Source organism: Ornithorhynchus anatinus, chromosome 1 (assembly GCF_004115215.2).
Source record: "Ornithorhynchus anatinus isolate Pmale09 chromosome 1, mOrnAna1.pri.v4, whole genome shotgun sequence".
NCBI classification, from domain to species: domain Eukaryota; kingdom Metazoa; phylum Chordata; class Mammalia; order Monotremata; family Ornithorhynchidae; genus Ornithorhynchus; species Ornithorhynchus anatinus.
The window spans coordinates 99,372,754-99,394,692 of NC_041728.1; the positions used below are offsets into that span (position 1 = coordinate 99,372,754).

A 21,939-nucleotide genomic window follows, 5' to 3' on the forward strand; every position below is an offset into this window, starting at 1 on the left:
TCCCACACCTACGTGTTCCTTTGCAGCACACAGGCTACAGAAACGGCATCACGCTGCGGGTACCACCTAAGACAGCGTTCAGACCAAACTGATAAGCTAGATGTGAATACATCGCCTGGATTGAATGGCATTGAGAGTTCTGAAGGAATTTGAAAAGGAAACTGTCACCTCTATGCAGATGACTTCCAAATCTACCTTTCCAGCCCTCACCTCTCTCCTTCTCCGTAGCCTCCCGTCTGCTGCCTTCGGGACGTCTCTACTTGGTCGTGGCACCTCATACTTAACATATCCAACACAGAATTCCTCAATTTGGAAAGGAATTTGGAAAGGAAACTGTCACCTCTATGCAGATGACTTCCAAATCTACGTTTCCAGCCCTCACCTCTCTCCTTCTCTGTAGCCTCCCATCTGCTGCCTTCGGGACGTCTCTACTTGGTCGTCGCACCTCAAACTTAACATATCCAACACAGAATTCCTCATCTTCCCACCCGAACACCGTGCTCTCCATGACTCTCCCGTCACTGTAGACACCACCACCATCCTGTCTCACAAGCCCATAACCTTGGAATTATCTGCAACTCACCTCTCTCATTCAACCCATATATTCGGGGTCATCAAATCCTGTCAGTTCTACCTTCAGAACATCTCTAGAATCAGCCCCTTCTTCTCCATCCAAACCGTTACCACGTTGGTCCAAGTCCGTACCATAAACCACCTTAAATACAGTATCAGCCTTCTCGCTTACCTCCCTCCCTTCTGCCTCTCCCTTCTCCAGTCCATGCCTCACTCTGCTGCCCAGCTCATATTTCTAAATAGACTGTTCTGCGTACATCTCCACAACCACTCCAAACCCCCCTAGTCGTTACCCATCTGAATCCACATAATAATAATAATGTTAGTATTTGTTAAGCGCTTACTATGTGCAGAGCACTGTTCTAAGCGCTAGGGTAGACACAGGTGAATCAGGTTGTTCCACGTGGGGCTCACAGTCTTAATCCCCATTTTACAGATGAGATCACTGAGGCAGAGAGAAGTGAAGTGACTTGCCCACAGTCACACAGCTGACAAGTGACATGAAGCAGAAACTCCTTTCCACTGATTCCAAGGCATTCAGTGAGTTTCTCTCTCCTACCTATCCTCTCTCCTCTTCCATTACACGCATTTGGCTCTTCTGACACCAACCTACTTCTGTGCCTCGATCTCATCTCTCATGCTGTTGATTCATCGTCCAGGTCCATCCCGCTGCCTAGAACTCCCTCGCCCTTAATAGGACAGACCACCACCCTTCCGATCTTCAAAGCCCTACTAAAATCATATCTCCTCCAGGAAGCCTTCTCCGACCGACCTCTCATCTCCCCAAACTATTCTCCTTCCTTTCTGCATCACCTATGAATGTGGGTCCACACACCTTTAAGCCCTTTCATACTCATCCCACCCCCTTAGCGCTTACGTTCATATCCTTACGGTCTGTTGCTTCCCTTATCTGAAATTTATCTGAATGTCTGTCTTTCCAGCTAGATCGTAAGCTCACTGAAGGCAGAGATCTCGTCACCCAATTCTACACATATAAGGACTCAATAAATATTATTTATTGATTGGCAGGAAACTGCAGTACTCTGGTCATAGTGGGCAGGCAATAGAGACATCTGCAAGCAGTAGGGGCCCATCGCTGTTGATTTGTACATTGATTTGTACATTCCAAGCGCTTAGTACAGTGCTCTGCACATTGTAAGCGCTCAATAAATACTACTGAATGAATCAACAGCATAGAAGTGGCTTAATGGAAAGAGTCCAGGCTTGGGAGTCTGAGGTCACGGGTTCTAATCCCCGCTCCGCCACTTGTCAGCTGTGTGATCTTGGGCAAGTCACTTCACTCCTCTGTGCCTCAGTTACCTCATCTGTAAAAGGGGGATTACGACTGTGAGCCCCAAGTGGGACAACCTGATAACCTTGTATCTACCCCAGCGCTTACAACATCCCTTAACCAATACCATCATTATTATTATTATTAAATACATAAGCACTCAGTACAATGCTCTGCACACAACAAGAGGCATCTAATACGGTGTTCTGCACACGAGTCACCATGCATATAGCAGATACGCAGGACAGTGTGTCTGTTTTCTGTTGTAATGTACTCTCCCCAGTGCTTAGTACCCGGTTCTGCGCACAGTAAGTGCTCAGTAAATGCAACTGACTGACTGAGTAGCCAGTATAGTAAATCGATGCTTACCACTTATCATTCTGATGGTCATTTCCAAGTTTCTCTCCACCAAAAGCTTCCATTCAGAAATTTATTTCAGAAGCTGAGGAAGTACTAAGCATGCCCATCACGAGGAAAACTTTTCCCCTCTAGTCTGTAAGCTCCTTGTGAGCAGGGATCATATCTACCTACTCTATAGTACTGTACTCTCCCAAACGTTTAGAACAGTGCTCTGCACACGGTAAGCACTCAGTCAATATCCATCACCGATTCCACCCTTCCTGAAACAAAACTACTATCAAAGAATGTGAATCAATGAAATATCATCAGTGTAAAGACTTGTGTAGGAGAGGGTTTCTGTGTGTTTTATGTTCTCTTTGGAGGAGAAGCACGGCCTAGTGATTAGAGCATAGAACTAGGATTCCAGACACCTGGGTTCTAAACTCAGCTCTGCTACTTGCCCCCTCTGTGATTTTGGGTCACTTAAGGACTCTGTACCTCAGTTTCCTCATCTGTAAAATGGGAATTCATTACCCGTTCTTCCTCCCTCTTAGACTGTGAGCTCCACGTCAGAGACGGACTCCGTCTGATCTAACTGTATTGTAACCATCCCTATACTTGGTGTAGTGCTCGGCACATAGTATATGCTGAACAAACACCACGATTCTTATTCCGCTCAACCCAACATATCCTCACTCTCAAGGGAGTGGGAAAAATCAAATCAAGTTGGTAAGCAGGGATTGTGCAGTATTCTTTTAAAAGGCAAAATGCAGATCATGCAATCACTGAGGAGTGTTTTATTTCTGCTCAGATTTGACCGTCCCTTGACTTATTCAAACTGCCCATGGTGGTTTGAGAATTTTTTTTTTAATATGGGGGGTTTGATGCTGCTTTTTCGGAAAGAATAACACGAGCCCAAGGTTCCATCCCTTGCAATTAGGCAATCTGTTATTGGCAGAACAATTGGGGTGACTTGGCCCCAGTTAGACATCTGAGCAAGCCAAGACCCTGGGGACGGTATGACCAACCTGGCTCCAGGCAGCTCAGCAAGCCAACACCGATGTAAAAATTCCTCTGAGTTGGGAAGCATAGCTTCTCCTCTCTTATTAAAAAACAGATTAATTATAAAGCAATTTCTCTGCCAGGGATGTTTGCTCAGGACATTAATCCTGGATGAAATACCAAGCTCCACCCCTTGTCTGCTGTGTGATCCTGGGCAAGTCACTTTATTCTCTGTGTCCCAGTTACCTCATCTGAAAAAAAATGGGGATTTAGACTGGTAGCCCCACGTGGGACAGGGACTGTGTCCAACCCGATTTGCTTGTGTCCACCCCAGTGCTTAGTACAGTGCCTGGCACATAGTAAACTCTTAACAAATGCCACCTGGGCACTGACTTTGGCACTAGTCCCAATTCACCCCCATTTCAAGGGATGATTCCAGTTTGTGGGAGAGGGGAATTGAATGGAAACTGACTTGAGATGAAGGAAGAATTACCGTGTCAGTGAGGTGTTTTACACAGTGTTTCAGATTAGAGCCCATCGTTCAGGGTCACCCCTGAAAACACATACAGACACACATAGGCACACGGACACAGAGATACACACGACTCTTCATCTGGAATCCATGGCAAAGAGAAGAGAAATCTTATCTCCCCCAACATGCAGATAGGCATCTATCTGAGATGGGTTGGTTGGCTACCGTCCTGCTTTGGAGTCGGTGGGTGGGATTAGATGATCCAGAATTTGTTCATCCATTGCTGACCACATTGATCAACCAACACAGCCTCATAACTTTGCCAGTTGGCCATTCAAACATGTCCTCAAGCCACAAAATAACATTTGATCTTTTGACCCCCGGCTCTGGCATTGCCTGACCGTTCCCCAACCAGGCAGCAGAATGGTCTAAAGGTCTGGTCTGAAAGCCTCCAATTCCTGCTGCCTGAGACACCCCCTTCCACTCCCCAGCTAGGAAATGTTCAGGGTCCTAAGAAAGAGAAGCCCAAATCCAAGAGGTTGGTCTGACTCAGTTGGGAAATACTGTTAGCCAGAGGCTGAAATTCGCGGCCAGACAAGGCAGGATTGTTTGGTATGAAGTTGATTCACACCGAGGGCCTTTCCTCTCTCCCGTGCACCAGCACATCAAACTTGAAAATGGAGTTCCTACTTAGGGTGGCCACTAAAGTCTCTCAGGAATTTTGCACCATCTTTCCCCACTACCCTTATATCTTTATCGGTCAAGTAATTGTATTTTTCAACCACTTGCATTCATTCGATCGTATTTACTGAGCGCTTACTGTGTGCAGAGCACACTTACTGTCCGGAGAGCACAGTACTAATCACTTGGCAGAGCAAAATATAACAGAGCCGCTATTATGATGAGCACTTACTATGTGCCAGGCACTGTATTATACGCTGGGGTAGATACAAGCAAATTGAGTGAACACAGTTCATATCCCGCTAAGGGCTCACGGTCTTCATCCCCATTTTGCAGATGAGGTAACTGAGGCACAGAGAAGTTAAGTGACTTGCCCAAGGCCATACAGCAGACAAGCGGAGGAGCCGGGATTCGAATCCATGACCTTGTGACTCCCAGGTCCGTGCTCTATCCATTATGCCATCCCGCTTTGCCTACGTTCCCTGGCCACAACGAGCCTACCCTTTAGAGACGAGCTTACAGTCCAGAGTCTTTATTTAAACGACATTTAAACCGTAACTATTGAATAATCCCTGCTCTGCCACTTGTCAGCTGTGTGACCGTGGGCAAGTCACTTCACTTCTCTGTGCCTCAGTTACCTCATCTGTAAAATGGGGTTGAAGACTGCGAGCCTCACGTGGGACAACCTGATGACCCTGCATCTACCCCAGAGCTTAGAACAGTGCTCTGCACATAGTAAGCGCTTAACAAATACCAACGTTATTATTATTATTATAATTCCCCCAATGCAAACCAGTCTGAATTTACTTGGTGGAAATTCAGAGACATTGATAAACTGATCAGAAGACAATCACTCTCGTGCCAATTAACGACAGTGCTAGCAGCAGACTGAATGTATAAGTGACGCTAAGTACGGTTGGCATCAGGACACACATCCATAAAGAGGTTCACCGTGGGAATTGGAAGAATACTGGATATCAAGTTGCCTGGTGTCGCATGAGGATTGGACACGGACAGACAAGCTAACAATCAGACCGTCCGGTGCAAAATTGGATGCACGGTCACCCTACTTCAGCCCCTTGCCAGCAGGTCAGTGGCAAGTGAGTGAAAACAGAACCTGAATACTCAGAGTTTCTCCGTATATATCGTGGAGCACTGTGGCTAGGGGATAGAGCCTGCGCCCGGGAGTCAGAAGGAGTCGGAATGAGCTCCCCCCTTTTTCCCTCCGCTCCCTCTACCCCCTCTTCACCTCTCCGCAGCTAAACCCTCTTCTCCCCCCTTTCCCTCTCCTCCTCCCCCTCTCCCGTCCCACCCCCTCGGCACTGTACTCGGCCGCTCGACTGTCTATATCTTCGTCACCCTATTTATTTTGTTTATTTTGTTCAATGAGATGTCCATCACCCTGATACTATTTAGTTGCCATCGTTTTTACGAGCTGTTCTTCCCCTCCGCTCTATTCATTGCCACTGTTCTCGTCTGCCCGTCTCCCCCGATTAGACCGTAAGCCCATCGAAGGGCAGGGACCGTCTCTATCTGTTGCCGACTTGTCCATTCCAAGCGCTTGGTACGGTGCTCTGCACATAGTAAGCGTTCAATAAATACTATTGAATGACGAACGAGTGACGTGGGTTCCGCTCCCGCCTCGGCCACTTTTCTGCTGTGTGCAAAGTCAATTAGCTTCTCTATGCCTCGGTTATCTCATCTCTGAAATGTGGGACAAGTGGGACACGGACTGTGTCCAAACTGACTCGCCTGTGCCTACCCCAGCACTTAGTAGAGTGCCTGGAACACAGTAAGAGTTCAACGGATTACCATTTGAAAAAACCAATGTATCGCTGGGTGGAGGTCCCTCTAACGCTGAGCTGGAGCGTCAGCTGGACCTCTAGAGAAGCAGCGTGGCTCAGTGGAAAAAGCACGGGCTTTGGAGTCAGAGTCATGAGTTCAAATCCCAGCTCTGCCACTTGTCAGCTGTGTGACTGTGGGCGAGTCGCTTCACTTCTCTGTGCCTCGGTTCCCTCATCTGTAAAATGGGGATTAAGACTGTGAGCCCCACGTGGGACAACCTGATTCCCCTGTGTCTACCCCAGCGCTTACAACAGTGCTCTGCACATAGTAAGCGCTTAACAGATACCAACAAATACCGATATATATTCCCCACCTCCTCCCCGCCCCCGCAGAGCAGCAGGAGAACACTTACACAGAGGACGTGCAGGATCACCGCGCCCCGTCTTCGATCCTCGTTGGTGAAGATGTCCCTGGGGAACTCATGGAGAGCTGGAGGGAAGGAAAAACAGACATGGATCGAGATGACCGGGGATGGGCCGAACAGGGTGGGGTGGGCAGGGGGGCTCCCCGATCATGGTGGCTGAGGGGGTGGTCCTTGAGCTCGGAGGAATCCCCCCTCCCCGTCCATGCCATATGGCCCCGGAGACCAGCACCGGATGGTTATCTCTGTCACCGCTCAGGCCGTCCCCGGGCAGGGCTATAGTAGCGTTCTGCCTCCGCGGACGTGGCTCGGGACAGTGCCTCTCGGACTTCTTTTCTGTTCTCGCTTCTGTAGGGGATTTCATGCCGTAACCCCACCGGTCATCCCCAGGCTAAGTCCGCCGAACGCGAAGCCATCACAGGCCTGATCCAGCTCTCCCAGGACTGGCTGCATTTCCGAGTGAAACCCACGGTTTTTCAGGAAGGGGTTTTTGAACGGCGTAATTCTGTATCTGAATAAAATCCATAAATTGCTCCCTTCGCTCCGACCTCCAAGAGGAACCAGGGATAATAATAACGATGGCCTTTATTTAGCGCCTACTCTGTGCCAAGCACTGTACGAAGTGCTGGGTTAGACAAGATGATCGAGTCCCTGTCTCACACATGGGGCCCATAGTCTAAGTAGGAGAGAGAACAGATATTGAATCCCCATTTTACAGGTGAGGAAACTGAGGCCCGGAGAGGTTTATCTGTCCAAGGTCGCACGGCAGACGAGACGCCCTCCGACTCCCAGGCCCGCGCTCTTTCTACTACGCCGTGATGTTTCTCACGCTGCTTCTCAGGATCTCTGGCCACTTCCCAAACTTGCCCATCACAGGGGCCTGTTGCTTCTGCCGAACCCGCACCGCACAGGACGGCAGGATCTCATACTATTCCCGGAAACCCTACAGACCTGGGGAAGTATTTCTGAGAACAGGGAATCAGTCGGTCGATCGATCAATCATATTTATTGAGTGCTTACTGCGCGCAGAGCACCGTGCCAAGCACCTGGGAGCGTTCGACATAACAGAGTCGGTAGAGCTGTTCCCTGCCCAGAGGGAATTTACAGTCATTTTGGCCACGCCGCTGTTTGCCTTCCTCTCCATAAAATGGGAGTTCCTCTCTCTGGAGAGGCTGGGAGGGCCTGATTCGGGGCGCGAGGGTCGTGGAATGGTGCTTGGGCTTTCTGCCAAGGTTCTGCCGTTGTTCTGTCGTTGCCAGGGGGTGATCGTGCATATCATGGGCCTCCTCTGCCCATGGAAACTTGGCGTGCATGTGAGTAAAGAGAAACAGCCTCTTTCCTCCTTTCCCCAGCCCCTCCTCTCCCCGCTGCCATTCACCCAGGGATAATTCACCAACGGAGGTGCCCTGAGTAGCGGCAGGAGATCTTCAGCGTGACCAGCGGCGCGGCCTAGGGGATAAAGCACAGGCCTGGGAGTGAGGAGGATCTGGATTCTAATCCCGACTCCTCCACCCGTCTGCTGTGTGACTCTGGGCAAATCACTTTACATCCCCGTGCCTCCGTTGCCTCATCTGTAAAATGGGGAATAAGGCCGTGAGCCCCGTGTGGGACGTGAATGGTATCTAACCTGATTGGCTTGTCTCTACCCCAGTGCTTAAAACAGTGCCTAGCACATAGTAAGCGCTTCACAACGATCATAGAGAAAATCTGGGATGGGAGCATCGGGGACCTGGAGGAGATCAGGTTCAAGCCCCCCGCACACTGAAACCTTTCCCAGGGGGCTTCCACGGCCCAGAATGGTCCCCTGGAATGGCAGGTGGTGACAGGTCTGGCTTCTTTACCTCTGCGCCATCTCTCACGGGAATGTTCCCTCTCAGCTGTCGGGATATTTGCCCAGGAGCACACCGGCTCTTCATTCAGAGGTTTGAAACTAGCGTGAGCCCCGACATTCTTCCCTCTCCGCCTTCCTGCAGTCCCTCCGATGCTAGCACTGGGGATCAGCTCCCCAGTAACAACGATATTAATACTATCTAAGGTATCTGTTAAGCATTTACTCCGTACTAAGCGCCGAGGGAGATACCGTGCCATCAGATGGGCCACAGTCCCCGTTCTCCTGGGGCTCAGAGTCTGAGGGGGAGGAAGGACAGTATTTCATCTCCGTTTTACAGATGAGGAAACTCAGATCCAGAGAAGCGATTTGCCCAAGGTCAGGGGGTGGACCTGAGACTAGAGAACAGGTCTCCAGACTTCTGATCCTGTACTCTTTCCAGCAAGCCAGGCTGCTAGGAGTTCTAGTTGGGAATTCCAGATGGGTAATGATAATAATAATAACAATAATAATAATTATGATATCTGTTAAGCACTCACTATGTGCCAACCACTGACAGGGGAGGAGGAAGGCTGTGAGCCCCACGTAAGACAGGGAGTGTGTCCAAACCGATTGCTTGTATCCATCCCAGTGCTTAGTACAGTGCCTGACACATAGTAAGTACCTAACGAATACCACAGTTATTATTATTTGGATGTAATTAATTTCACAGAGTGTGTGTGTGTGTTTGCATGCTAAAAAAAAGCCCAAGAATCAGTCTAGACAGGTTCCTGAGGTGGGAGGGAGAGGTTCAGCGGAGATGGGGTGAGAATCCCCATCAGTTGTATTTATTGAGTGCTTACTGTGTGCAAAGCGCTGGACCGATCCCTTGGAGTCGGTCCCAAGACACTCTAAGTGTGGGGGCTCTGAGCAGGGGCTCTTAGACCTGGCCGGGTCGAGGGGGCCCACCTCCCACGGACCGTAAGCCCGTCAAAGAGCAGGGACCGTCTCTATCTGTTACCGATTTGTCCATTCCAAGCGCTTAGTACAGTGCTCTGCACATAGTAAGCGCTCAATAAATAGTACTGAATGAATGATCTTTTCCCAGTGTGGACTAGTGACTGTAGTCATTAATATTTACTGTTGTATTAACTGAGAACTATAAATCCTTGGGTCACTGGTTCCATTCTGGCTTGAAGGACACATGAAGAGACACTGGAAGAGAAGCAGCCTGGCTCAGTGGAAAGAGCACGGGCTTGGGAGGCAGAGGTCATGGGTTCGAATCCCGGCTCTGCCACTTAGCTGTGTGACGGTGGGCAATCACTTCACTTCTCTGTGCCTCGGTTACCTCATCTGTATAATGGGGGTTGAGACTGTGAGCCTCGCATGGGACACTGATTCCCCTCTATCTCCCCCAGCACTTAGAACAGTGCTCTGCACATAGTATGTGCTTAACAAATACCAACAGTCTTATTATTATTATGTTTTTTTCCCCTCTAGACTGTAAGCTCATTAAGGGCAGGGAAAGTGTCTGATTATTCTGTGGTATTGTACTCTCCCAAGCACTCAGTACAGTGCTCTGTGCATAGTAAGCACTCAAGGAGAAGCAGCGTGGTTCAGTAGAAAGAGCATGGGCTTTGGAGTCAGAGGCCATGAGTTTGAATCCCGGATCTGCCATCTGTCAGCTGTGTGACTGTGGGCAAGTCACTTCACTTCTCTGGGCCTCAGTTACCCCATCTGTAAAATGGGGATTAAGACTGTGAGCCCCATGTGGGACAACCTGATTCTCCCGTGTCTCCCCCAGTGCTTAGAACAGTGCTCGGCACATAGTAAGCGCTTAACAAATACCAACATTATTATTATTAATAAATACCATTGACTGATTGACTGATTGATTTTGCTTCCCTCTGCTGGGTTTGTTGGCATTTATGGGGACTGCTCAATCCCCATTTTACAGATGAGGTTACTGAGGTCCAGAGAAGTGAAGTGACTTGCCCGAAGTCACACAGCTGACAAGCGGCGGAGCCGGCATTAGAACCCGCGACCTCTGACTCCCGAGCCTGGGCTCTTGCCACTGAGCCATGCTGTGTTCCGCACTCAGTAAGCGAAAATTTTAAAGAGTGGCTCAGTGGAAAGAGGCCGGGCTTGGGAGTCAGAGGTCATGGGTTCGAATCCCGGCTTCGCCCCTTGTCAGCTGTGTGACTGTGGACAGGTCACTTCTCTGGGCCTCAGTGACCTCAGCTGCCAAATGGGGATGAAGACTGTGAGCCCCACGTGGGACAACCTGATCACCCTGTATCTCCCCCGGCGCTTTAGAACAGTGCTCTGCACATAGTAAGCGCTTAACAGATACCAACATTATTATTAATAAATACGATTGGATAAACGGATGGATGAATTCACCACTGGTTGATGCATCGATCTGCGGCGCGCCGGGCAGATTTCCCAGCCCAACTTAGCCCTGGCTCTAGTCGACGGGGCACAAAAGCGAAGAATCAGTTGTTGTCCAAGGTTGGCATCTCTGCTCAGACCCTGTTGCCGTGAAGTGGAAGAGGAATCCCCGACCTCCCCCGGCCTCCCTCAAACTAGGGCAGAGACCGAGCGGAAGGTGATCGGTTTCCCTCCCGGCCGGAATCCTGATTTGGAGACCTGGAAGGGGTCTTTCCGCGCCTAGTTCCCAACCCCCTCTGGCTACGCACTCCCTGCAGGCTCTCAGCCGACCCTTGGCCGGATTCCCCGGGCGGGGCGTCACGTTGAAACAACCAGGAAGACTTGGAAGGTTGTTACAGAGTAGTTTAGGGGAAAGAGCATGGACCTGAGTTCTAATCCTGTCCCTTTGCCTGCTGTGTGACCTGAGCCTCAGTTTCCGCATCTGTAAAATGGGAATAAAATACGTGTTCGCCCGCTCTACTACTAATAATAGCAATCACTGTGTTTGTTAAGAAGCAGCGTGGCTCAGTGGAAAGAGCCCGGGCTTGGGAGTCGGAGGTCATGGGTTCGAATCCCGGCTCTGCCACCTGTCAGCTCTGTGACTGTGGGCAAGTCACTTCACTTCTCTGTTCCTCAGTTCCCTCATCTGTAAAATGGGGATTAAGACCGTGAGCCCCACGTGGGACAACCCGATTCCCCTGTGTCTACCCCAGTGCTTAGAACAGTGCTCTGCACATAGTAAGCGCTTAACAAATACCAACATTATTATTATTATTATTATTATTACTAATAATAATAGCAATCACTGTGTTTGTTAAGAAGCAGCGTGGCTCAGTGGAAAGAGCCCGGGCTTGGGAGTCGGAGGTCATGGGTTTGAATCCCGGCTCTGCCACCTGTCAGCTCTGTGACTGTGGGCAAGTCACTTCTCTGTTCCTCAGTTACTTCAACTGTAAAATGGGGATTAAAACTGGGAGCCTCATGTGGGACAACTTGATGACCCCTTATCTCCCCCAGCGCTTAGAACAGTGCTCTGCACATAGTAAGCGCTTAACATAGTAAGCTGCTTAGGGAAGCAGCGTGGCTTAGTGGAAAGAGCACGGGCTTTGGAGTCAGAGGTCACGGGTTCGAATCCCGGCTCAGCCATTTGTCAGCTGTGTGACTTTGGGCAAGTCACTTCACTTCTCGGTGCCTCAGTTACCTCATCTGTAAAATGGGGATTAAGACTGTGAGCCCCACGTGGGACGACCTGATTCCCTTGTGTCTACCCCAGCGCTTAGAACAGTGCTCGGCACATAGTAAGCGCTTAACAGATACCAACATTATTAACAAATACCATCATTATTATATAGAGAAGCAGCGTGGCTCAGTGGAAAGAGCTCGGGCTTGGGAGTCAGAGGTTGTGGGTTCTAAACCCAGCTCTGCCGCTTGCCAGCTGTGTGACTTTGGGCAAGTCACTTCACTTCTCTGTGCCTCAGTTACTTCATCTGTAAAATGAGGATTAAAACTGTGAGCCCCACGTGGGACAGCCTGATCACCGTATCCCCCAGCGCTTAGAACAGTGCTCTGCACCCAGTAAGCACTTAACCAATATCACCATTCACTTTATTTATTTACTCTGCGCCAAGCACGATACTAACCAGGTCAGATATGTGGGGCTCAATCAATCATATTTATTGAGCACTTACTGTGTGCAGAGCACCGTACTAAGCGCCTGGGAGATTACAATATAACGATACAACAGACGCCTGGCGGGATCACAGTCTAAGCGGAAGGGAGAATAGGTATTGAATTCCTTAGACTGTGAGGCCTATGTGAGACACGCTTGCCTGCTTGCCTTGGCGCCTAACAAATACCAATATTATTATTAATGCCTGCAGAGCACTGTATTAGACACTTAGGAGAGTCCAGTACCACAGAATTGGGAGACATACAACTCTGGCCCTCGAGGAGTTTACGATCTAGCGGAGGAGCCGCTAGGTTCGACCAACTTCCAACATCCAAACTAGACTCGACCGGCACTCACATAGCAGCCTAGAGCAAGAACTCAGATTAATAATAATAATGTTGGTATTTGTTAAGCGCTTACCATGTGCCGAGCACCGTTCTAAGCGCTGGGGTAGACACAGGGGAATCAGGTCGTCCCACGTGGGGCTCACAGTCTTCATCCCCATTTTACAGACGAGGTAACTGAGGCACCGAGAAGTGAAGTGACTCGCCCAAAGTCACACAGCTGACAAGTGGCCGAGCCGGGATTCGAACCCACGACCTCTGACTCCAAAGCCCATGATCTTAGAGTAGCCTCACTGGATAATCCACCAATCCAACGTCAGCACAGCATTAGAACCAGGACAGTGGGACTCCTGAATTGCTTGTTAAAGGGGGTACGGGCTTGCGGGAGGATTAGTGATTCAGAGGCTCACTGAGGCAGTGCAGAGGGAGGCGCTTGGTGCTCCTTTTATGTGACGCAGCCTGACCTAATAATAATAATAATTACGCTTATAAACGCTTACTCTGTGCGGGGCACTGTTCCCAGCTCTGGGGTAGATACAAGATATTCGGGTTGGACACGGTTCCTGTCCCAGATAGGACTCACAGTCTCAATCCCCATTTTACAGATGAGCACGGGCCTGGGAGTCAGAAGATCTAATCCGGTTCTGCCACTTGCCTTGGGCAAGTCACTTCACCTCCCTGAGCCTCAGCTCCTTCATCTGCAAAATGGGGATTCAGTACCTGTTCTCCCTGCTACTTCGACTGTGAACCCCCTGTGGGACCTGATCATCTGGGACCTACCCCAGCACATAGGAAGTGCTTAAATACCACACTTATTTTTGTTATCATGAGATCAGTTCCAGGCAGGGATGGAGAAAGTCGTTTAAGACGCAGGGCGGATCCTGCGGGGAGAAGGTGGGACTGTAAGGAAGGCTATAAATGGAAATGCCAAGTTGCCAAGAAGCTAAACTAGGCTACCGTTGGGGGTAGAAGACAAACAGATCATTGCTCAAGAAACCCAACTGGGTTTGGGCCCTCCCTATCAAGAATTTGTTAGTCTTCTTTGGGAAGCAGTGTTGCCTAGCGGAAAGGCCAAAGACCCGGGAATCAGAGGACCTGGCCTCTAATCCGGACTCTGCCCACTTACCTGCCGTGTGACCTTGGGCAAGTCACTTAATTTCTCTGTGACCCAGTTCCCTCACCTAAAAAATGGGGATTCAATATCTCTCCTCCCTCCTACTTAGGCTGGGATCCCTATGTGGAACCTGATTAGCTTGTATGCCTCAGCGCTTAGTACAATGCTTGACACATATTATCCCGGCTCTGCCACTTGTCAGCTGTGTGACTGTGGGCAAGTCACTTCTCTGTGCCTCAGTTACCTCATCTGTAAAATGGGGATTAACTGTGAGCCTCACGGGGGACAACCTGATGACCCTGTATCTCCCCCAGCGCTTAGAACAGTGCTCTGCACTTAGTAAGCGCTTAACAAATACCAACATCATTATTATTATTTTATTAAGCTCTTAACAAATGCCGCGTGTTATTATTCCAGTTGTCGTCAAAGCAGCCACTAGAGCCCATAACAAAGAGTTTTCTAATTCTCTGGAGGAAAGATTTTTGTACATCAACTGTGGTTATTCTCAGACGTCATTTAAGATCCAGAGCTCGAGGGCTCGGGCCCATTTTTAGAAGCAATACCCAAATCCAGCTCCTGACCATTCTCGCTTCTCCACACCATGGACACGCCTGAGACGTCTCTATGTATCATTCAAATAATGGGTTTTTCTCACTCGGGAGTCTCAAAGGCAAAATCAGTATCACTTTGGATGAAGAAAATCAATGTTGACTCTGAGATAATACTGTAGGACTTCAGCAAGCCCCATGGTCTAATTAGTTCAGAAACGAGCATCTGTTGGTAGAAGTGAACCATGAAGATACTTCACGCCGAGACCTAATTATTTCAAATAGTAGTATGACAGGAAGAAAAATCAGATAGGGGGTGCCTGGTCCTGTAGGTTCAGTCTGAGAGTCATTGGCTCTGGTTAATGTGGGACTTAAATACCGAAGCTGGGAAAGCGTTTCGCTTAGAATCTGGGCTCTTTCTGAATTTTTGCTGGGGGAAACCTAATTGCTTCCGAAAGAGCAGGAGATTAAGAACAGTTTTGCAAACACTGGCTGGCATTCCAGATCATCGGGGCATCAGCACGTCCGAGAGCAATTTTGCCATCCTCTCAGTGTGCGGAATGGAGCACGTGGCTGTGAGAGTGTCCATCAGACTGTAAGTCCCTTGAGGGCAGAGACCATATCTTCTTACTTCTTTGCATGCTCCCGAGCATTTAGAGCCATAATCTGCACTCAGGAGGTGCTCAGCACAGTGCTCTGCCCAAAGTAAGTGCTTATCGGAGCTCAGGCTAAACAAGACGCCTTATATAGTGTTCCACATGCAGAACGTTCCCAATAAATGCAAACACCCCGTCTCCCTTCTGCGTCGCCTCTGCACTCAGATCTGTACCCTTTAAGCACTTGATATTCACCCCACCCTCAGCCCCGCAAGACTTATATCGATCAGTCAGTAGTATTTAGTGAGAGCTTACTGTGTGCAGGACACTGTACTAAGCGCTTGGGAGAGTACGGTAGAACACTATAACAGACACATTCCCCGCCCACCATGAGCTTATAATAATAATGTTGGTATTTGTTAAGCGCTTACTATGTGCAGAGCACCGTTCTAAGCGCTGGGGTAGACACAGGGGAATCAGGTTGTCCCACATGGGGCTCACAGTCTTCATCCCCATTTTACAGATGAGGTAACTGAGGCACCGAGAAGTTAAGTGACTTGCCCAGAGTCACACAGCTGACAAGTGGCAGAGCTGGGATTAGAACCCATGACCTCTGACTCCAAAGCCCGGGCTCTTTCCACTGAGCCACGCTGTTTCATAATAATAATGTAATTTGTTAGGCGCTTACTATGTGCCAAACACTCTTCTAAGTGGATACAAGGGGGATGCAAGGTAATCAGATTGTCTCACATGGGGCTCACAGTCTTAATCCCCATTTTACAGATGGAGGTAAAATGAGGCCCAGAGAAGTGAAATGACTTGCCCAGAGTCACACAGCTGACAAGTGGTGGAGTGGGATTAGAACCCATGACCTCTGACTCCCGAGCCTGGGCTCTTTCCACCTGAGCTACACTGCGAATTATATGTCTACGTACATATCTATATATTATTTATATTAATGTCTGGCTTCCCCTCTAGGCTGTGAGCTCCCGGTGGGCAGGGAACATGTCAACCAACTCCGTTATACTGTACTCTCTCAAGTGCTTTGTACAGTGTTCTGCACCAAGCAAGTGCTCAGTAAATACAATTGATTGATTAATGAACGAGTGTCAGTCATGCATCGATTTTCGCAGATTCTTCAGCAAACAGACATCCTGCTTAGATCGAACGTGACTAGGTTCTAAAAGAGTTCAGTCTCCAGTACCTGTGACCATAGAAGAAGTTTCTTGTGGGGGTCTCAGAGAAGGGGTCCTTAGGGCTTGAATGTGCCTTCCCGAGGAGAAGCGGGTCGGGGTCAGAGGCGAGAGAGGAGACTTTGTTCATTAAATAAGCAGGGCGGCCTAGTGGAAAAAGGCCGGACGTAGGAGTCAGAGGACCTGACTATTCCCGGCTCGGACACTTTTCTGCTGTGTGACCTCAGGCAAGTCACTTCACTTTTCTGTACCTCAGTTTCCTCACCTGTTAAATGGGGATTAAGTCTGTGAGTACCTATGTGGGACACGGTCCTGTGTCCAACCCGATTAGCCTGTTTCTACCAGCATGCTTCGTACATAGTAAGCGCTTAACAAATACCATTAAAAAAAATTAAGGGAATGGAGAGGGGAGATGAAGAGAGGGGGAAAGAGGGGCAGAGATGGGCTAAGAGAAGAGTCAGTCGGCAGGACAACTAGCATTCCCTGAGCTTACTGAAGCCAAGAGCAGCTTTAGGTGAAATAGCACCAACAAGGGGAAGGAGGCAGAAGGATCTCAATCATAAAACCCAGAATTTAGTCAGGTGCCAAATCAGACTCTTGGCAGAGACTCTGAGTGCTAAAGAGAAGGCTAAACTAGTATCCTTTCTGGATTAAATCCAGAGAAGATCGGCTCTCTTCCAAGAGATGGCACCGAGTTGGAACCCTGGGCAGAGTGAGGGCATCTCCTTGTGTTTTCTGTTCCCGTGGCAAATTGCTTCCGTGATAAATCTTGGATTTGCCACTTTGCAAAACGGGAAACCTCTAACCCCGTGAGCCGGCTCTCAGGGAAATAATAATAATGATATTGATAATAATAATTGCGCTATTTGTTAAGTGCCTTCTATGTGCCAGGCACTGTTCTAAGCAATGGGGTAGATATAAGATAATCAGGTCGGACATAGTCTCTGTCCCACACAGGGCTCACAGTCTTAATCCCCGTTTTGCGGATGAGAGAACTGAGGCGAAGATAAGTGAAGTGACTTTCCCAAGGTCACACGGCAGACAAGTGGCAGAGCTGGGACTAGAATGCAGGTTCTTCTGACTCCCAGGCCCCTGCTCTATCCACTAGGCCATGCTGCTTCTGTTGGCCATATACGCTGAGGGCTCTGGGAGTTCCAGATGACAGGGGCAGTTGCAGACGGGGTATGGTGTCCTGTTGGCTGGTCCCCAAAATGAGTCCATTTGCCTTGGGTGGGTCGCAGTCTCGGAAACAAACCCGACCCTGAGCCTCCCTGGCACTGGTCTCTCCTCTCTCTCTCTCTCTTTTAATGGCATTTAAGCAATTATGCGTCGAACACTGTTCTAAGCACAGGGGTAGGTATAGGTTAAATAGGTTGGTTACAGTTCCTGTCTTACGTTCATTCATTCATTCAATAGTATTTATTGAGCGCTTACTATGTGCAGAGCACTGTGCTAAGCGCTTGGAATGGACAAATCGGCAACAGATAGAGACAGTCCCTGCCCTTTGACGGGTTTACGGTCTAATCGGGGGAGACGGACGGACAAGAACAATGGCAATAAATAGAATCGTGGGGCTTGCAGTCTAATTAGGAGAGAGAACAGATATCCCCAACTTGCAGCTGAGGAAACTGAGGCACAGAGAGGTTAAGTGAATCATCCAAGACCACAGAGCATGCAATTGGGCAGAGCTGGGATTAGAACCCAGTGCTCTATCCACTATGTTGTTCTGCTTCTTAAGTGAAGCAGAACTTCACTTAGAGAAGCAGCATGGCTCAGTGGAAAGAGCACGGGCTTTGGAGTCAGAGGTCATGAGTTCAAATCCCAGCTCTGCCACTTGTCAGCTGTGTGACTGTGGGCGAGTCACTTCACTTCTCTGGGCCTCAGTTCCCTCATCTGTAAAATGGGGATTAAGACTGTGAGCCCCACGTGGGACAACCTCATTCCCCCGTGTCTACCCCAGCGCTTAAAACAGTGCCCTGCACATAGCAAGTGCTTAACAAATACCAACATTATTAAGTGATGACCCACGGGGCCCTCAGGAATTCCTCTGTTCTTTCTCATTCATTCAAAAGTATTTATTAAGTGCTCGCTGTGTGCAGAGCACTGGGCTAAGCGCTTGGGAAAGTATAATACAACAATAAGCAGTGGCATTCCCCGCCCACAACGAGCTCACATTCTAGAGTGGGGGTGACAGACATCAATACAAATCCTCTCCTTGGACCCTAGCAGGGGCCTCCATTTAATCCCTCCAAATCAGCGTTGGCTTCGTGAGGAACAGCAAATGCCACAGCGCAAGACTCCGCCGCTCCCCTCCGATGGTCGCCGAGGTGACGTCCCCGAATTGGAGCCCTCAAGTAGCCCGGGGACCCATTTAGAGACGAGAGCTCCTCACCGGCTACCCGTCCCTTCCCTCCGATCCCTCTCTCGCCTCCCCCACGGCCGGCCGCACTCCTGATCGTGCTCTGGGGCGGCTCATTTGGAGACGTGGTCGGGGGCAGCAGTACCCTGAGGGTCTCGCACCCGTGCGGCCACCGAGCTAGGGGTCGGGATCGAAGGAAGACACGCTGGTGGGGAATGCCGAAAGCGACGATGGGGATGGCAACGGAAAGGCGGGGATGTAGGGGGACCCTTGCTTTGAGGACCAAAGAAGGAGATGGGGCCTGTGAGCTATCGCCTAAGCGTGTCATTCGATCCAGAGGAGAGGGACTTGTTGGAACTCCCTGCTGGTTGTTTTAAAGGATCTAGAGAGATCTCATTGGAAAGGGGACTGTTAGGTAGGGAATTGTCTCTCTTTATTGCTGAATTGTACTTTCCAACTGCTTAGTACAGTGCTCTGCTCACAGTAAGCGCTCAATAAGTACGATTGAAATGAATGAATGAATGAATGAATAGGCAGGATGATGGAGGGTTCATTTTTTTTAACGATACTTGTTGAGCGCTTACCATGACAGTGTGCCTAATGGATAGAGCACAGGCCAGGGAGTCGGAAGAACTCGGGTTCTAATCCCGGCTCTGCCACTTGTCTGCTGTGTGACCTTGGGCAAGTCGCTTCACTTCTCTGTGCCTCCGTTTCATCTGGAAAATGGGGATCAAGACTATGTGGACAGGGACTGTGTTCAACCTAATTAGGTTGTATCTACCCAGCGCTTAGAATGGTGCTTGACACATAGTAAGTTAAGTTCTTAACGAATACCGTCACCCTTACCATTATCATCATTATTTACCAGGCACTGTACTGAGCACTGGGGACGATACAAGCTAATCACGTTGGACACGGTCCCCTGTCCCCCATGGGGCTCGCGGTATTAATCCCAATTTGTAGATGAGGGAACTGAGGCACAAGAGAAGTTAAATAACTTGTCCAAGGAGCATTTTGTTCCAAGAACCTCAGAGGACCCCGTTGTCGGGGGCAGGGGGACATCACGTTGAGGCTGGGGAGGCTCTGGGGGGGTGGGGGCTCCTTCTCCCCTTTTATCCTCATTCTTTTTCCCGCCCCCTTCTTCTTCCACAAAACTGTAACCCACTTCCGGCTTCGAGCCCTTCTCCCTGCGGGCTGCTCTCCCCCAAATGCCAAGGGTAAATCTGTTTGACTTGAAAGCAAAAGCCCTAAGTCAAACTTAATAAAAAGAGCTAGTCTGTAATTTTCCTCAATAACTACTGGATTCCAGTTTTTCCTCTCATTTGTCCTCCTCCTGCGATCCGAAAGATCTCTCTCCCTCAATCAGCGTTTTCTTTCCGACAGAGAACTGCGGTGACCGAGCAGAACTCAGGCCCAGTTTTCAGCCTCCACCATGACCACCCACTAGCTCCTCTTGCAGCCCAAATTTCAGTTCCAGGAAGTGGGAACAGTGTTCTCCAAAAGGAGCGGCAATAAGGCACACGCATACACACACACCTACACTCATGAATATACACAACTCCACACGAGCAAACAAAGAGCACACCCGCCCCCCTCGCCCTCCCCCACCACACCACATTACACCCACGGCCACTTTCTCGCTTTCCTAACCATTCCCACCACGAAGGCGGTGTCCAGGACGGCACGCAGACGCACAAGCGCGACACTTTTGAAAGGCAGCTTTTAATAGCTCGGTCACCGCTCGGCCCACAATCTAACCTTTCAGCAGCCAAGTCTTTCAAACCCTCGGACTCAGCGAGGGCAGCGCAACTGTAGCGAAGAGTTGTAATTACGGTACTTGATGGCGGCCCGACTGTAAGCAGTGAGGCATTAGTGGCAGTAGCCGGGAAGGAACCGGGGCGGAAGGGGCCGACCCTCAGCGATCAGAGACGGGAGGGGGGTCGGGGTCCGTGGGCGGGAGAAGTCAAGGGACCGCATTAACTCACAGAAAGAGACATGGTGACCGGGCCCCCGACCGGAACGTTTCTCAAAGTGCCGTGGGGTCGCACGGATGGCCGCACCACGCGGTGTCCTGCAGCGTCCCCAAGAGATGTGGGAAATGGCTCCGTGCAGCGGGTCCTGAGAAAACGTGTGCCCTTCCTCTCACGGACTTAAGCCAGTAGGGGAATTTTCTTTAAGGCGCCAGCTTGCACTCCTTCCTTCCTAGTTTGGGAAATAATTTAGTTCTATATCTGTCTACCCCTAGAGACTGTAAGCTCTTTGTGGATAGGGAATCTCCACCAGAGAAGCAGCGTGGCCTAGTGGATAGAGCACGGGTCTGGGGGTCGGAAGGACCCGCGTTCTAATCTCAGCTCCGCCTTTTGTCTGCTGTGTGACCTTGGGGAAGTCACTTAACTTCTCGGTGCCTCAGTTACCTCATCTGAGGTAAAATGGGGATTAATAATAATAGTAACGATGGCATTTGTTAAGTGCTTACTATGTGCAAAGCACTGTTCTAAGCATTGGGGAAGATACAAGGTGATCAGGTTGTCCCATGTGAGGCTCACATTCTTAATGCCCATTTTCCAGATGAGGTAACTGAGGCACAGATAAGTGAAGTGACTTGCCCAAAGTCACACAGCTGACAAGCGGCGAAGCCGGGATTTGAACCCGTGACCTCTGACTCCCCAGCCCGGGCTCTTTCCACTGAGCCACGCTGCTTCTCTAATGTGAGCCCCATGGGGAACAGGGGCCGTGTCCACCCTGATTACCTCGTATCTACCCCAGCGCTTAGAATAGTGCTTGGCACATAGTAAGCACTTAAGCAATACTATAATTATTATTGTCATTATTATTATTATTTATCTCCTGGGGGGTGACTCAGTGGTTCCCAATATGCCAGAGAAAGGGACAATGGATTACTCTGATGCCTGGCCTAGTCTCCCTTCTTTAGACTGGAAGTTCCATCAACCACTCCCTCCGTCCCACTCCCCGGGGACATGCCTGATCCCCGTTTAGACTGTGAGCCCGTTATTGGGTGGGGATTGTCTCTATCTGTTGCCGAAGCGTACATTCCAAGCGCTTAGTACAGTGCTCTGCACATAGTAAGCGCTCAATAAATACTACTGAATGAATGAATGCCTGCTGAAGACACTTCCAGCTCAAAGTACGTGTGCCAGGAGTTCGTATAACAAACCACCGGTCTCGGTGCAGTGGGCCAGCAAGACTCTTCTTCGGGGGACAGAGATGAGAGGAAGGAGCACAGATTCTACACACCCCTTAATGTCTTTCCAGCTCCCACCACCTCTCCTCAGGGCCATCACTCCTGAGCTTCCCTCC

At 49.7% G+C, this 21,939-nt stretch overlaps 1 protein-coding gene across 1 annotated transcript in view; it reads right to left on the reverse strand.

Annotated features, from left to right (window-relative positions):
• The window catches only part of SLC24A3 (solute carrier family 24 member 3), a gene marked incomplete at its 5' end in the record, with an annotated part of 409,035 nt that overhangs the window by 124,611 nt on the left and 262,485 nt on the right, over positions 1-21,939 (reverse strand). The window contains one exon of the mRNA XM_029062489.1: positions 6,556-6,632. Coding sequence (XP_028918322.1) covers positions 6,556-6,632 — 77 coding nt within the window. The remainder of the gene's footprint in view (positions 1-6,555; positions 6,633-21,939) is intronic.